Source organism: Saccoglossus kowalevskii, chromosome 2, assembly GCF_978046115.1.
Source record: "Saccoglossus kowalevskii chromosome 2, keSacKowa6.1, whole genome shotgun sequence".
Taxonomy (NCBI): domain Eukaryota; kingdom Metazoa; phylum Hemichordata; class Enteropneusta; family Harrimaniidae; genus Saccoglossus; species Saccoglossus kowalevskii.
In genome coordinates, this window is record NC_140642.1 from 26,697,032 (window position 1) to 26,714,501 (window position 17,470).

The following is a 17,470-nucleotide window of genomic DNA, read 5'->3' on the forward strand; positions in this document are numbered from 1 at the left end:
AAGGTCCCACAAAACAATCTGCAAGTGTTGCTATTGAATTTTGCCTAGTTTCTAATGATGTGTACCACAGAATTGCCCTAAATATACATAGTTCTCGGCACCGAGAAAATTGTGAGACATTAATTATAATGCAATTAGGTATCTTGCTTGTATTTTATTTTATTTAATTTGCAATCAATTAACAATTTCCAAATATAAACAATATTAACAGAACAAAAAAAAATCACAGTACATTGAAAATCTTCAAAATGCCATTAAACAATCAACTACTAAAAAAAGATTTACAATAGGTTTGGCTACCAACATTAAAGTGTCAACATAGTTGCATGTATGTCACATTAAATGTTCATTCAAGAACATTGCTGGTATTCTAAATCTTGCTTGCTCGTATACATTGTCTTTTGTTTTCCTAACATTGAACTAGTTTTGAACTATATGCTTCAAGAAGCCCACAGATGAAATATATAACATGATTTTTATAAGTAAAATCTTATTTACATATTCACATAAATGTTTCACATTACATAGTTTTCTATATGTAGGGTAGGGGACCCTATCTTAGCCATTGATTCTAGGCATTTACAAAACAAAAATTATTCAATGAATAGTGCAATTTACCAATTTCTTTGTGGACCCTCAATAATTTGGTACTTAGCAACCTTTTCTTGAAATACCTAAAAATTGGAGGTATTTCATTAGCCTTCAAAACATTCTGTAGTGTTATTTGATGCCCCTATTTAATTTATCAATTATACAATGTGCTTGGTTCATACATCTTGTGCTATATTTTTGCATGCATATTGTGTTTGACACATTATGTATGTATATGGTATTTATTGGTCAGCACTGTGAAAACTATGTACATGTACTTGGTATGTAAATGAGCTACCATGCTTTGTAGCACACATTTCTACCAATAGTAGTCAGTAGTGTTATTGAATATCGAGACCTGCCAGTAACTTTTCCCCATTCAAACTTTTGTCTAGAATATCAACAGTTGTCCCTACATTTACATATCGCGGAATATTTCCTTCTTCATTTACATTAATAGATTCACCATTGGCATTCTCTTCATCACTCCCGATAAGTTTGCTTGTTCTGTCTTTTCTTTTCAGTCCATATTTTTTTGTCTGTTGCAGTATTTTTTTTTCTGAAAGTCTGAGTTGAATAGCAAGTCTTGCATTGTTGGTTAGGTCATTGTTTTTGAGCATAGCTTCATCATCCTGGATGGTAAAAGATTGGAATATTTCAATTCTTATTATAGAGTATTTTGTTGCAGCTGGAGACTGGCATGTGCAGTTTGGTTTCAGTTCAGTTCAGTTCCCACAGGAAAATGAAAAATTTCTACTGTATTTAGTGATTTTAAAAAACTGGCACAAATAGTACATTTGTTGTACTGCAAATGATTTCATTACTCACATTTTCACTAATAAGTGAAAGTCATTCCATTAAATCCATTTAAACATAAAATTACAATAAAAAGTGTTTTCTGCGAATTTTGTGAATTCAAAACCCAAAACATGTTTCAGATAGTGAAATTAAAGGGCGGTGGTTGTCGCGCAACATGTGTTCGAATTTCATGTAAATAAACAATGTATTTTACACGAGTCCCATATCGAACAGGACGCGGCACGATGACTGCCACCCTTTAAATATCAATAAATTTAATGCATTTTCATTATTGCTTACCTTTATTGACACATGGTATATTTTCAACAACAAATCCAGTCTGGTATCAAGGAACCTCCACATCTTTATTTCATTCTCAATACTTGCTACATGGTCTATATCTAACAGTAATGCTGGATTTAGATCATTTTCAGACCTCAGCCTTTCTTTTAACTCGTCTGAAGTAATGAATTTATTTTAATAATTGTTACAGGTTGGTTCTTGGTTTATCACATGAAACTACATGAAATTTAAAAACTTGGATCATAATTCAGCAACATGATCATAAAAGTCTATCAGACGTGTGGACAACATAAAATTGGTTGGTTATAGGCAATACAAATTAAGATTTTTTAGTCACACTTACATACATTTAAGTGACACTTACATACATTTAAGTGACATACATTTAAGTGACAGGCCATCATCCTGTAACAATAAGCCAAAAAATAAATAAAAAGGCTCTCAGCAGTGCGAAGCGTTGCAGCAAGACCGGTGTAGGCAGTCGAGAGGGCAGAGAGCAGACAGCTAATTTGGGCTTATAGCAGGCCATATGGCCGGCTATTAACAAAACCCCTAACTTATTAGTTTACATAAATGTGAAACCCATTCTTGAATTCATTTCACTCATAGGCAATTTCCTGTTCACTGCGAGATCATTGCGTAATGTGTGAAAGGCACAACCAAAATTTGAACGATTTGATTTTGATTTTTAACTTGAATTTCTTTTTGTTATACTGTACTCGTCCGACTTAGCGCCAAAGCTTGACTAAGCCCCCCACCACCACCACCACCACCACCACCAAATTTGAGACATTTATATTTTCAGGTTCACATTCGGTAAAGCATCCATTCTCTCTAAAATGTCCCAAATTTTACTGTCTTGTCATAGAACCTAGTCTTTAATAATTGTGTGACTTTTCCCAAATACCAGTAATCTAATTTATATAAAACTGATAGTTCAATGTCAAAATGCTGATTTTTCATAGCGAATTAATAAGTGAGAAAATACCGCAAAACTACTTTTACATTTGTCAAATCTAACATGCTATTTTGACATTCAATTTCACACATAAAGTAGGATCTTGCAATGAACTGAAAATGGTGCATTCTACATTCACTGAAAATCATAATCATACCTTCACCCATAACAATAATTTTAAGAAAGGCAACAAGCATCGGTGGAATTGGTATCTCTGTACAAAATATATGAAATGTTCTTGATCTGAAAACCAATACAATACAATTAAAAGTTCAAGATATCAATGTAATTATTGTATATGGTCAACTCAAACATCATTTACATAAGGGACGATGTCAAAAGATCGATGTCGGATCAAAAACTTATTTGCTTTAGTTTGGGGCTGGGTGACCTCAAAACATTTCCATCCTACAAAAAGATTTTATTTTTAATGAAGTCAAAAAAATATTGGAGTATTTGTAGTTCGTTTTTTTTCTATCCAATCATGGACAAATATAACAGAAAATGAAAAAAAACTCATCCAAGACGAGAAAATGGTTTGGTTCGAGTGTAAATATGTGCGTCAAATGAAGCTTGTTTTTCTTTGTTATTGGTGAATTATCAATTACCGGTAAGTTTCAGTGGGGGGGGGGGGAATAAAGAAATTGAGTTTTTTATCCTACATTGAACTTTTGATGTTGTCCCTAATACAGTTAACTAGATAAAACTACTGAACACTCAGTACTAGTACTGCACCAATGATTTTTGTAATTATATATATATATATCGGTATATACATATAATATATACTCAAGATACAATGTATCTATGGTGTGTTTTTACTCGCTTTGTCTGTGATAATGCAGTTGCATCAATTCTGAAAATAACTTACAAACAAACTTAGAGCGAGGTCATGGTGTCCTGTCATATTTATTATTCATACTTTCTGGCACTATAGGTATATACGTAAGATAAAACTAAATTAGATGTTGAACTTACGTAGAAATATGCAGCATGGTTAAGAGTTCAGCTTTCAATGCAAACAAAGGGTCATTCTTACTGATGCCAATTTTAATGGAAGTATTATCATGACTATTTGGTAAATAGACAAAACCATCATGTGTTAGCATCTCAGCATTATTTCTTGCTCCGTAGAAGATGAATATCTGGTCACTGATTTGAAAGTCTTTTAAAGCTAAACAGTATAGTGAGTTGGTGTCCACATCAAATCCTGTGGTTATCTGTAATTAATGAATAAGGTACACAACCAGTGTCAGATCAGTAGGAATCTTGGTAAATTACAGCATTGAATCAAGGGTAATTTCTACCGTAATAACAGCAGGAACCGAAATAAACTGATAAGAAAAAAACAATATCTCTATCAATCTCCTATACAACATCGCAATATTTTTACAAACATTGCCAGTGGTTTTTGTTTTGACTTCAGCACTTTCATTTCCAACAAGACATAAATGTTAGTCTTTGAAAAAGAAATATACATGGCCCTAGATATCATAAATAATTCAATAATATTGATTGTATAGGCTGTGGTCCTCATTTATTTTCAGCGAGTTCATTTGTGCAGTTACTGGCTAGAATCAGTCATTCGCACCCAAAGATAAAATAGTGACACTGTTATTGTTATTAGTTCCGCGGAGCTTATCATATAATTGATTGTCCATCGTCGTTCATGTCAATTTTTTCGCCTTCTTTTTGAAAACTACTATTGTTATAGCTTTGATACTTGGTATATATGTACCTTGGGAAGACCTCTCTCAGATTTGTTCATTTTGTGATGATATCTACAAATGAATATTTTTGGTGAAAAGTGATACTGGTATTTTCGACTTCTTGTTAAAAAACGCAAGTCCGATTGCTTTGATATTATACATATAGGTACTACAGGTAGACCTCTCTTAGATTTGTTCATTTCATGATGATATCTTCAATTCTCTAAGTTTGATGAATATTTTTGTCATATGCTATTTGCCCAGTGCACACAGGTAAGACTGGTTGCAGTGCAGTACATTGAAACTTGAAAAATAAAATTCTATATATAATGCATATGCAGAATATCTGGAAATCATCAGTCCTGAAAACCAGCACCAAGTTGAAAATTTTCAAATCAAATGTCCACTCGGGCCTCCTGTATGCAGCAAGAAACCTAGAGAACCAACAAGAAGATTGAGAACAAGCTCGAAGACTTTGAAAGCTGGTGTCACCACCAAATTCTGAAAGTACACTGGTCACAACATATTACAAACAAAGAAATCAGTAGATGCACATGTATTAAAAATATCATTCATGAAGCAAAACAAAGACGCTGGCGATGGCTGGGCCATGTGATGAGAATGAATAAGACCAGACACTCACACACTGCACTCAGATGGGCACCACCAGGAAAGAGGAAAAGAGGCAGACCATTGGGTGCCTAATGGAGGACAGTGAAAGACGAAATTGGGAAAATTTAGAACAAGATTCATTGGCTTGCTCAGGATAGTGAAGACTGGAGAAGTTATATTGGCGCCTTATGCTCCTGTGGGAGTGAAGAGGATTAAGCTAAGCTAATAATGCATATTAAGCAAGAAACTCTGACATTATAGATTTTCTATGTTATTCCCTAGTTTTACAGTCATTGTTGTCTTTTTTTATTATTTGTACTTACAACTCCATTACAATGGTTACACATATCCCATAATGGTACCAATGATGTGGTCCTATGTGTGCCATCACAAGCTGGAATATGATTTTGTCTGGTCATCACTGTTGATACTGCCCACCTAAAAACAGTCATGTTATATTTGTAATGAGGTACAATTAAACAATACTGTTGAAGAACAATACTCAATTTATCATCATGGAAAGAAACAGTTATACCCAGTACTTCAAAACACTATGACGGATAGAACAGAACACTGCATACACAGCAGTTCTAAATCTGTCAATGAACAAAGGCAGTAGATGTACAACCCTCCAGAGGGCGCTATAACTAGAACGTCAGCTATTTTCTTACCTGTAGTCGTCATACAAAAAACGTTCCTTCAGGGGCACCTTGGTTGAATTTGGCAAAATCTAAACCAAAAGCAAACACATCCAGTAAAACATGTTCAAATGTAACATTGATAAAGACTGAGAACAGTGTTCATAAGGGTCATTTACTGTAAAATACTTTATGAACAATTGAATCAATGAAAAATCGATTTTGCCCCACTGATTTGCATGCACCAGTTTGATCTCTCAATTAGTTCTTCCATTCCCATTTTCATTGAAAATATTTGTTTTTTTAATTCAACCACTTCAAAGTCAGGTATTTTGCCGTTTGTGGTGGGTCTATATTATTCAAGCAAACTGTTTGTGATAAGATGTTAACAGATAAAGTAAACACTTACTTGGAATAACTTATAAAAGTATGCATACTGTCTGCCAATATTCTTATACTGTTTCAGTATATCGTCTAAAACAAACAAACAATTAAAAAAATTCACTATATTTTACAGTTACACTAATGTTAGGCATTTCTCTAATGTTCTAACAGTCTGCATTTACTATGAAGGTACTGTTTCTTAGTTCTAAAAGGTACCCGATTACTAGGAGAGGATTGTTTTTCGGAACTAGGTTGTTTTCACAAGGAAAAGCACAACGTTCCCCTTACTATGCTGTGTGAATGCTGAATGAGCTACAATGTAAGCATGTGGTTTGTGGTTGAAAGTAACATGTAGTTACTGGTAACTATGATATGTACATGAATCAGGTGAGATTTCTTCAGGTCTATTCTCATTGCCCACCTATATAGAAAAAGTTAAGTAATACATGTACACTGTGACAACATACAACCCACAATGGGGCTGCAAAAAAAAACACCTAAAACTTAAGTACCATCACAGTGTTGATTGAAAATATTCCAGTCATCAATTTGTAACTGGAAATTAAACAAATGTATCACCTAATGCTGGTGATCCTTTCAATAAGTGTAGTTCTTCTGGTGTAAAATACATTGGAATATTGTATGACCTTGGAAGGATGTCTTATTAAAGCCAATGGTTAAAGATCACAATTGTAAGAAACATGAATAATAAATATAAAAAAATAAAATATGAAAAGAATGAAAAAATATCGACACAATATATTAGAATTGTTTTACAGAAAAGTAGTCTGTCTATATTTTTTTTCTAAAGACAGCAAGAGTTGTATACCTCGAAATTCATGTTGAAATTAATGTTTATATTTGATATTTCTTGAGAAATGTCAGGAATAAAGAATATATATAAACAGTGGGAAAACATTTGAAATGTATCAATGGAAACGGTATACTGTGTTAAAAGGATACTGATATATGGTTTCCAGAATGAATCTTCAAGTTGTTTTTCACAAAGCAGATGAACAGATAATGTTATATTAGGCATTGCTTGCAAAACTCTGTCCTTAGAAATGAGTGAACCTGAGAAGCAAAGTTAATAAAAGGAAATTGTGATACATACTGTATCTGTATATGTAAGATAAAACTGACAATGCCATATAGATCCTGTTTAGTGTTTGTGACTGACACTGTGTCAAATATACACAATAAAAGATGTACATAGATTATAATTAAATGTTGGAGACGTAATCAGCATGTTAAAAATATGGCACTACTTCAAATGGCACCTTATCCAGGTTTTGTTTGAGTAAATCAGAATAGGACTCTTAGCTTATACAGTAAACATGTCTATATATTACTTTAAGGTGCTGAAAATTACTAGAACTTTCTGAACTTCATTTTAAAACATGTCATCATGGAAATATTGTGTAGTCATTTCATTATTGAAATATTGTATTTAAATAAGGTGACTGCAGATATAATATGCTAGTAAACATCAATAACAGCACACAACAACTTATTATTGCATTTCCTCTACACTCACCAAGAACTGATGATTCAGCAGTTTCTACTGTCATCATAACTTTTCTAGGTACAGTCAGCAGAGTGTCTTCTTTCTGAAAAATGCAGACATGTGTCAAATAAGAATACATCACCACAGGCTACAAGATGGCACCTACATTTGTTCTTATTAAACTTAATCTAAATTTTGTTTATACATAATGGAATGATAAAGAGAACTGCAATTGTGCATACGTTGTATACAACACTCTTAATTTTCTAAAAAGTATTTAATAAGTTAATAAAACTATAGATGCATGTCTTTAATTAATCCATGAAAATTGACAGTAGTTCAGGTGACGCGATGAAATATTCTTCTAATGTGAGAATAGTTTTCTAATTGTTACTCTTTTGAAATACATTATATTTCCAACCAAAATTTTGGTTCAATACTTATGCCTCCATGTATTTTTCTATAAATTCTTAGATATTTTTCAACTAAAATGGACATGGGTTATGTAAGTTGACGATGGAGAACAAAAAGAAAAATTGGCTACATTACTGTCTTTGTGATGCTACAGTGAAAAAATATGACAGCTACATGTTGTATTGATAATATTGCACTAGCACCTACATAATGTGTCCTACGATCTTCCATTTGTGCATATGAAACCAACTATGTGCTTTATCATGTTAGTATTAGTGTACACAGGTCCATAGAATCAACTCACTCACCATGTTGACAAAAACCTCCATCGAAGCACTGAACCCTACATATTACCCCAATATTAACTGTAGTACATGCAATTTCCACTGTAATGCCTCCGGCCAACAATGATGAAAGTGAGAGCTGTGTTCTCAAAACAAGGGCAAATACAGTTAGAAATGAATTCTGCAATAGGATGACTGACATTTACCAATAGATTAACCTGATGCACAAATATCACATATGACAATACTACTATAATATCAAGGGATTCTGGATAAATACTTATTGATGCTGCAATGATGTAGAAAACACTTTGTTAAACTGTTTTTGTTTTATATTGAGATACTAATATTTTAGAAGCATTATTGAATAATTTTAGACCAAAACAATGTTTATTTTGCAATGAATCATAATCAACATATTTTAAATACTCTGCTTGCCTCACAATTAAGGTTTCACGCCACAATTTGCATTAATGTATAATCCTTGAAAACCACTTTTTGTAAGGTATGGTGGTATATATATTTGTATTTTGGTATGATACCAGAATAAGCAAACCTTACATAGATTTTTTGTCAAAACCAGCTGGTTTTGAAATGGTGGACTAATACATTTAGAGTGAATGATTAGTTGGATCAGATTCACTTTGGGGACTTCTAATATTTGCAACAATTATTTTTGTAATGCACAGTCCCCAATCCCCTTAATGTACTTAATGTTGAAGACCATAAGCATATAGAATGTTTGTTATAAAGCGAGTATTAAGAGTTGTTCTGGTGTGTGATGTAGAACAGCAAAGTGAAAACCTGTATCTCATGGTATTTTTCACTATAGAGATACACATGATATGCATGTGACAATGAATATCACATTTATAGCAAGAAAACAAATCAACATCATATCACAAATTATTAGTATAAAGGTTTCTATTCATAATTAATGTGACTCATAAAATGATCAAAGCACATTATTTGTGTTTAATTCCAAAACTATACACATTTAAGGATAATTTAGCTCCTAGTCCTGTGCATAGTGAACATTTTTTATATTTCAAGAATTGTGCATATGCAAAAAGCATATAATATATGTTGCAGTACTTGAGAGACATGATAGATGGATCAAGTCTCATTGCTTATGTGTGTAAAATAACACGGCTTTTCAAGTTTTTACATTGTAGCGCATGGAGAGTTTGAATGGTTAAAATATGAGACCTTGAGTGTAAATGTTTTAAGAAGAATAAATAAGAATGTTTATCTTCAAATTGCCCCAATTTTATTTATTTTATGAATATCTTCATTATGATAAATAAAATTGACAACACATGCAGTAAATCAGACAGAATAAAAAAAAAATGCTGGAGTTATTTTAAAATGAAAAATAAAATGAAAAATGCCTTATATAAATTTTGTAGTCTTGTAATGTATCTGTCATTCTCAAAGTAAAGTAAGTCTGATTTACTTATTAATTCTTTCTCTTACCTTAAATTCTTTTAAAGCTTTCAGACCATACCCTTCAGAAAATTTCTCTATTGATACATGATCAACCTCAACATCATTGTATTTCAACCATGTTAAAAACTCTTCAATGTGTTCATCTCTTGAAGTTTCAATAGGAATATGATCTTTACATTGAAATTGAAACAAGCCATGCATGGCACAGTCCCCATTAGTTATCACATTTAAGATATATAGTTTTGTTTATAGTAATACAGCTGGAATATAACAATGTGAGGAATATGATTATGATTGTTTTAAAACATTAAAATGATTGACATTTGTATCTGATCGTCAAACGAGATATTGCTCTGGAACAGCATTACTTAAAACAAAATCAGCCATTTTGAATACATGTATATATCTATAACATGATGTATAAAGAATATATAAAATTTGAATATAATCAGTCAAAGCGTGTCAGAGATATGGCTCTAGAAGCCCATTCATTAAAACAAAAGGGCCGCCAGTCATCTATTTTGAATCCAATCTGAAAAATAAATTGATGTGCATCAGGAACCCGTAATGTCTAACGTATGTACCAAGTTTGAACAAAATCCATCCATAAAGGCCAGAAATGCTTGATATTTGATGAGTTTTTAGCACAAAAATGGCCACCATTCATGGCTATGGTCATTTTTAATAGGATCGTCAAACCAATATATCTGTATATCTATAACATGATGTATAATGAGTATATAAAATTTGAATATAATCAGTCAAAGCATGTCAGAGATATGACTCTAGAAGCCCATTCATTAAAACAAAATGGCCGCCAGTCAGCCTTTTTGAATCCGATCTGAAAAATAAAATGACGTGCATCAGGAACCTGTAATGTCTAACGTATGTTTGAACGAAATTCATCAATAAATGCCAGAAATGCTTGATATTTGATGATTTTCCAGCACAAAAATGGCCACCATTCGGCCACTTTGAATAGGATCGTCAAACCAATATATCTGTATATCTATGACATGATGTATAATGAATATTTAAAATTTGAACATAATCAGTCAAAGCAAGTCAGAGATATGGCACTAGAACCACATTCATTAAAACAAAATGACTGCCAGTCGGCCATTTTGAATCTTTTGAAACAAAATGACATGCATCAAGGTCCTATAATGTCCAATGTATATACCATGTTTGAACAAAACCCATCTCTAAACAGCCGAGAAATGCTTAATTTTGATGATTTTTCAGTACAAAAATGGCTGCCATTCAACCATCTTAAATCAGATCGTGAAACAAATTGGTGTGCATATGTATAATGTCATGTATGATGTATGTGTGAAGTTTGATAGTGATTGGTCCAGGCATTTCTAAGATACAGGCCCAGACACACGCACACACGGAGGTCAAAACATAAGTCCCCGTTTTCGGACTGCGTTCGAACGGGGACTAAAAATGATTGATGGCAGTGTAATACAACTGAGAACGCTGTTTTTTTCCTAGAATAGAATTATACTAAGCAATTAAAAATTACTTCCACATTTTTAGAAATTTGTTCTTCAACATATTCTTTGAAGTTCAGTGAATCATGGTCAGAATACTGCAGTTGAGTTGAAGCATATTTACAAGGCAGAATTTGAACACTGCTTATTGATTGGTCTGACTGTTAGGCTTTGGTAGCACACAAATAAGTATTTTATACCGATACTTCCAATAGAAAAACCCAACAAATAACAAAACTTTAAAACTCTCACCTATTTGTTTTTCTCTGATTATTTCCACCAGTTTGTGTAATTCTAGGAATTCTTCCCACTGCTTTGTACCTGATAATGGTGGACCATTAGCTTCTGTGATGATTAAAAAGATAAAAATATTCTTGTTATCACAACGGTCAAATATACACCTGGTATTCACTAGCAGTTTATTAAATAACCTTAAAAATAGTTTTTAAAACAGTTAATAGTTTTAGATTGGTATTATACTTGTGAAACAAGCATTTGGTAATCATCATCCTATAAAGTAACTATTCAAAATAGTTAGACGTTTCATGCAAAGAGAAGAAAATGTCAGTTGTGATCATGTATGTAATGAATTTGATTTCTCAACTAATGATAATTCATTTGGCCAATGCTAGGAGTCATTCATTGATCAACCTGCTAAGTTTCAATAAAATAGGTCCAAACATAGTACAAATCATGGTAGTTTCCTCTAAAAGTTAAATCTATTTACATGAAATGTATCAGTTTTACAGAATTAGAAACAGTTCTTAAAATATAGAACTTACTTTCTAACAGGTTATTGGCAAGGCTCATCATTTCCCTGCCATATGTGTCCGAATACCGGATCTGTTTTTTCCTGCTTTTTCTGCCCATTCTCTTCACTTATATTGTCAATAATGTATGTAGTAGTTCTCTTCTGTGTCTAGAGAAGATAATATGTAATCAAATGTACATAATAGTCAACCAAACTGGCATGTCTGTATAAAGGAGTATGTAGAATATACATTTACCGGAACATGGTAACAATGCCATGCTTATGAGTATACTTATGAGTATATAGACATGCTGTGGTGCATAAACTTATGTAGAGCATGAAATATTCAAATGAGGTATTGAAAGCATGTGCATAGCACACAGTTGCGGATAGCCATGCACCAGTACATGGTTGTGGCCTATAGAAGAGGCCAAGCACATGGTTGCGAAATAGCCTCGCACCTGCACTTGGTTGTCGCCTCCAGACATGGCCAGGCACATGGTTGTGGAATAGCCATGCATTTGTACATGGTTGTGGCCTATAGACATGGCCAGGCACATGGTTGTGGAATAGCAATGAACCCATACATGGTTGTGGTCTATAGACATGGCCAGGCACATGGTTGTGGAATAGCCATGGCATGAACCTGTACATGGTTGTGGCCTGCAGACATGGCCAGGCACATGGTTGTGGAATAGCCATGAACCCGTACATGGTTGTGGTCTATAGACATGGCCAGGCACATGGTTGTGGAATAGCCATGAACCCGTACATGGTTGTGGTCTATAGACATGGCCAGGCACATGGTTGTGGAATAGCCATGAACCCGTACATGGTTGTGGTCTATAGACATGGCCAGGCACATGGTTGTGGAATAGCCATGAACCCGTACATGGTTGTGGTCTATAGACATGGCCAGGTACATGGCTGTGGAATAGCCATGAACCCGTACATGGTTGTGGTCTATAGACATGGCCAGGAACATGGTTGTGGAATAGCCATGAACCCGTACATGGTTGTGGTCTATAGACATGGCCAGGCACATGGTTGTGGAATAGCCATGAACCCGTACATGGTTGTGGTCTATAGACATGGCCAGGCACATGGTTGTGGAATAGCCATGAACCTGTACATGGTTGTGGCCTGCAGACATGGCCAGGCACATAGTTGTGGAATAGCTATGAACCCGTACATGGTTGTGGCCTGCAGACATGGCCAGGCACATGGTTGTGGAATAGCCATGAACCTGTACATGGTTGTGGTCTATAGACATGGCCAGGCACATGGTTTTGGAATAGCCATGAACCCGTACATGGTTGTGGCCTGCAGACATGGCCAGGCACATGGTTGTAGAATAGCCATGAACCTGTACATGGTTGTGGTCTATAGACATGGCCAGGCACATGGTTGTGGAATAGCCATGAACCCGTACATGGTTGTGGCCTGCAGACATGGCCAGGCACATGGTTGTGGAATAGCCATGAACCTGTACATGGTTGTGGTCTATAGACATGGCCAGGCACATGGTTGTGGTCTATAGACATGAACCTGTACATGGTTGTGGCCTGCAGACATGGCCAGGCACATGGTTGTGGTCTATAGACATGAACCTGTACATGGTTGTGGCCTGCAGACATGGCCAGGCACATGGTTGTGGTCTATAGACATGAACCCGTACATGGTTGTGGCCTGCAGACATGGCCAGGCACATGGTTTTGGAATAGCCATGAACCTGTACATGGTTGTGGCCTGCAGACATGGCCAGGCACATGGTTGTGGTCTATAGACATGAACCCGTACATGGTTGTGGCCTGCAGACATGGCCAGGCACATGGTTGTGGAATAGCCATGAACCTGTACATGGTTGTGGTCTATATATATGGCCAGGCACATGGTTGTGGAATAGCCATGCACCCGTATATGATTGTGGTCTATAGGCATGGTCAGGCACATGGTTGTGGAATAGCCATGAACCCGGACATGGTTGTGGCCTGCAGACATGGCCAGGCACATGGTTGCGAAATAGCCATGCACCCGTATATGGTTGTGGCCTATAGACATGGCCAGGCACATGGTTGTGGAATAGCCATGAACCCGTACATGGTTGTGGTCTATAGACATGGCCAGGCACATGGTTGTGGAATAGCCATGAACCCGTACATGGTTGTGGTCTATAGACATGGCCAGGCACATGGTTGTGGAATAGTCATGAACCCGTACATGGTTGTGGTCTATAGACATGGCCAGGCACATGGTTGTGGAATAGCCATGAACCCGTACATGGTTGTGGCCTGCAGACATGGCCAGGCACATGGTTGCGGAATAGCCATGGCATGAACCCGTACATGGTTGTGGCCTATAGACATGGCCAGGCACATGGTTGTGGAATAGCCATGAACCCGTACATGGTTGTGGCCTGCAGACATGGCCAGGCACATGGTTGCGGAATAGCCATGGCATGAACCCATACATGGTTGTGGCCTATAGACATGGCCAGGCACATGGTTGTGGAATAGCCATGAACCCGTACATGGTTGTGGCCTGCAGACATGGCCAGGCACATGGTTGCGGAATAGCCATGAACCTGTACATGGTTGTGGCCTGCAGACATGGCCAGGCACATGGTTGTGGAATAGCCATGAACCTGTACATGGTTGTGGTCTATAGACATGGCCAGGCACATGGTTGTGGAATAGCCATGAACCTGTACATGGTTGTGGCCTGCAGACATGGCCAGGCACATGGTTGTGGAATAGCCATGAACCTGTACATGGTTGTGGCCTGCAGACATGGCCAGTCACATGGTTGTGGAATAGCCATGAACCTGTACATGGTTGTGGTCTATAGACATGGCCAGGCACATGGTTGTGGAATAGCCATGAACCCGTACATGGTTGTGGCCTGCAGACATGGCCAGGCACATGGTTGTGGAATAGCCATGAACCTGTACATGGTTGTGGTCTATAGACATGGCCAGGCACATGGTTGTGGTCTATAGACATGAACCTGTACATGGTTGTGGCCTGCAGACATGGCCAGGCACATGGTTGTGGTCTATAGACATGAACCTGTACATGGTTGTGGCCTGCAGACATGGCCAGGCACATGGTTGTGGTCTATAGACATGAACCCGTACATGGTTGTGGCCTGCAGACATGGCCAGGCACATGGTTGCGGAATAGCCATGAACCTGTACATGGTTGTGGCCTGCAGACATGGCCAGGCACGTGGTTGTGGAATAGCCATGAACCTGTACATGGTTGTGGCCTGCAGACTTGGCCAGGCACATGGTTGTGGTCTATAGACATGAACCCGTACATGGTTGTGGCCTGCAGACATGGCCAGGCACATGGTTGTGGAATAGCCATGAACCTGTACATGGTTGTGGTCTATATATATGGCCAGGCACATGGTTGTGGAATAGCCATGCACCCGTATATGATTGTGGTCTATAGGCATGGTCAGGCACATGGTTGTGGAATAGCCATGCACCCGTATATGGTTGTGGTCTATAGGCATGGTCAGGCACATGGTTGTGGAATAGCCATGAACCTGTACATGGTTGTGGCCTGCAGACATGGCCAGGCACATGGTTGCGGAATAGCCATGAACCCGTACATGGTTGTGGTCTATAGACATGGCCAGGCACATGGTGGTTGAATAGCCATGAACCCATACATCTGTTTCTGTTTCTGTTAAATTCATTTATGACAGATCAACATATTATCACAGTTCTAGATTACAATGGTGTCTGTATGGTGTATAATTCTCATTGACAAAAGTTGACTAAATTACCTACCAACATGATCAGTGTGTATTCAAGTAGCTTTGTACACACACTTTTAGAGAACATACATTGTTGATACAGCAATTCAAACAATATTTTCACACAGATATCACATAAACATCCATATTTATTGAAATTTGATATTCCCGCCAATTTATTAAGCATGTCAGCCTGAACATACAATTTCTGTTAGCTCACAAAGCTATCTATGTGAAATGATTATGTTAAGCATGTACTATGTACATGGGAAAAATACGGTATGTGTGCTAGAAGTATACATGCTACATTGTGTTAGCAGTTTAAAAGCTTATTACATTAACTATGAACACTGTATATTAATGAATTAAGTGAACTGCTCAATGCATTTATGAGAAATGTGTTTAAAATAGAATTTGAGTCAAATTTACAAATCAAAGTGGTGTGAATCAACTACCTATAATAGTTAATGCTTCCACCAATTTTGAAGTAAGTGGGCCAACACATGCTTTAGATCTGGTTGTGGTCTATATATATGGCCAGGCACATGGTTGTGGAATAGCCATGCACCCGTATATGATTGTGGTCTATAGGCATGGTCAGGCACATGGTTGTGGAATAGCCATGCACCCGTATATGGTTGTGGTCTATAGGCATGGTCAGGCACATGGTTGTGGAATAACCATGCACCCGTATATGATTGTGGTCTATAGACATGGCCAGGCACATTGTTGTGGAATAGCCATGAACCTGTACATGGTTGTGGTCTATAGACATGGCCAGGCACATGGTTGTGGTCTATAGACATGAACCTGTACATGGTTGTGGCCTGCAGACATGGCCAGGCACATGGTTGTGGAATAGCCATGAACCCGTACATGGTTGTGGCCTGCAGACATGGCCAGGCACATGGTTGCGGAATAGCCATGCACCCGTATATGATTGTGGTCTATAGGCATGGTCAGGCACATGGTTGTGGAATAGCCATGAACCCGTACATGGTTGTGGCCTGCAGACTTGGCCAGGCACATGGTTGTGGAATAGCCATGAACCTGTACATGGTTGTGGCCTGCAGACATGGCCAGGCACATGGTTGTGGAATAGCCATGAACCCGTACATGGTTGTGGCCTGCAGACATGGCCAGGCACATGGTTTTGGAATAGCCATGAACCTGTACATGGTTGTGGCCTGCAGACATGGCCAGGCACGTGGTTGTGGAATAGCCATGAACCTGTACATGGTTGTGGTCTATAGACATGGCCAGGCACATGGTTGTGGAATAGCCATGAACCTGTACATGGTTGTGGTCTATATATATGGCCAGGCACATGGTTGTGGAATAGCCATGAACCTGTACATGGTTGTGGTCTATAGACATGGCCAGGCACATGGTTGTGGAATAGCCATGAACCTGTACATGGTTGTGGTCTATAGACATGGCCAGGCACATGGTTGCGGAATAGCCATGAACCCGTACATGGTTGTGGTCTATAGACATGGCCAGGCACATGGTGGTTGAATAGCCATGAACCCATACATCTGTTTCTGTTTCTGTTAAATTCATTTAAGACAGATCAACATATTATCACAGTTCTAGATTACAATGGTGTCTGTATGGTGTATAATTCTCATTGACAAAAGTTGACTAAATTACCTACCAACATGATCAGTGTGTATTCAAGTAGCTTTGTACACACACTTTTAGAGAACATACATTGTTGATACAGCAATTCAAACAATATTTTCACACAGATATCACATAAACATCCATATTTATTGAAATTTGATATTCCCGCCAATTTATTAAGCATG

At 37.1% G+C, this 17,470-nt stretch overlaps 1 protein-coding gene across 1 annotated transcript in view; it reads right to left on the reverse strand.

Annotated features, from left to right (window-relative positions):
* Positions 1-143: 143 nt before the first annotated feature.
* LOC102801644 (actin-histidine N-methyltransferase-like) overlaps positions 144-17,470 on the reverse strand; it is an 18,711-nt gene continuing 1,384 nt past the window's right edge. Inside the window, exons 2-14 of the mRNA XM_078011104.2 lie at positions 11,926-12,062; positions 11,396-11,488; positions 9,675-9,817; positions 7,531-7,603; positions 6,957-7,067; positions 6,573-6,653; positions 6,019-6,083; positions 5,643-5,701; positions 5,295-5,409; positions 3,629-3,870; positions 2,808-2,893; positions 1,690-1,847; positions 144-1,223 (exon numbers count right to left, since the gene is read on the reverse strand). Of these exons, the coding sequence (XP_077867230.1) occupies positions 933-1,223; positions 1,690-1,847; positions 2,808-2,893; positions 3,629-3,870; positions 5,295-5,409; positions 5,643-5,701; positions 6,019-6,083; positions 6,573-6,653; positions 6,957-7,067; positions 7,531-7,603; positions 9,675-9,817; positions 11,396-11,488; positions 11,926-12,013 (1,605 nt within the window). The 5' untranslated portion in view covers positions 12,014-12,062 and the 3' untranslated portion in view covers positions 144-932. The remainder of the gene's footprint in view (positions 1,224-1,689; positions 1,848-2,807; positions 2,894-3,628; positions 3,871-5,294; positions 5,410-5,642; positions 5,702-6,018; positions 6,084-6,572; positions 6,654-6,956; positions 7,068-7,530; positions 7,604-9,674; positions 9,818-11,395; positions 11,489-11,925; positions 12,063-17,470) is intronic.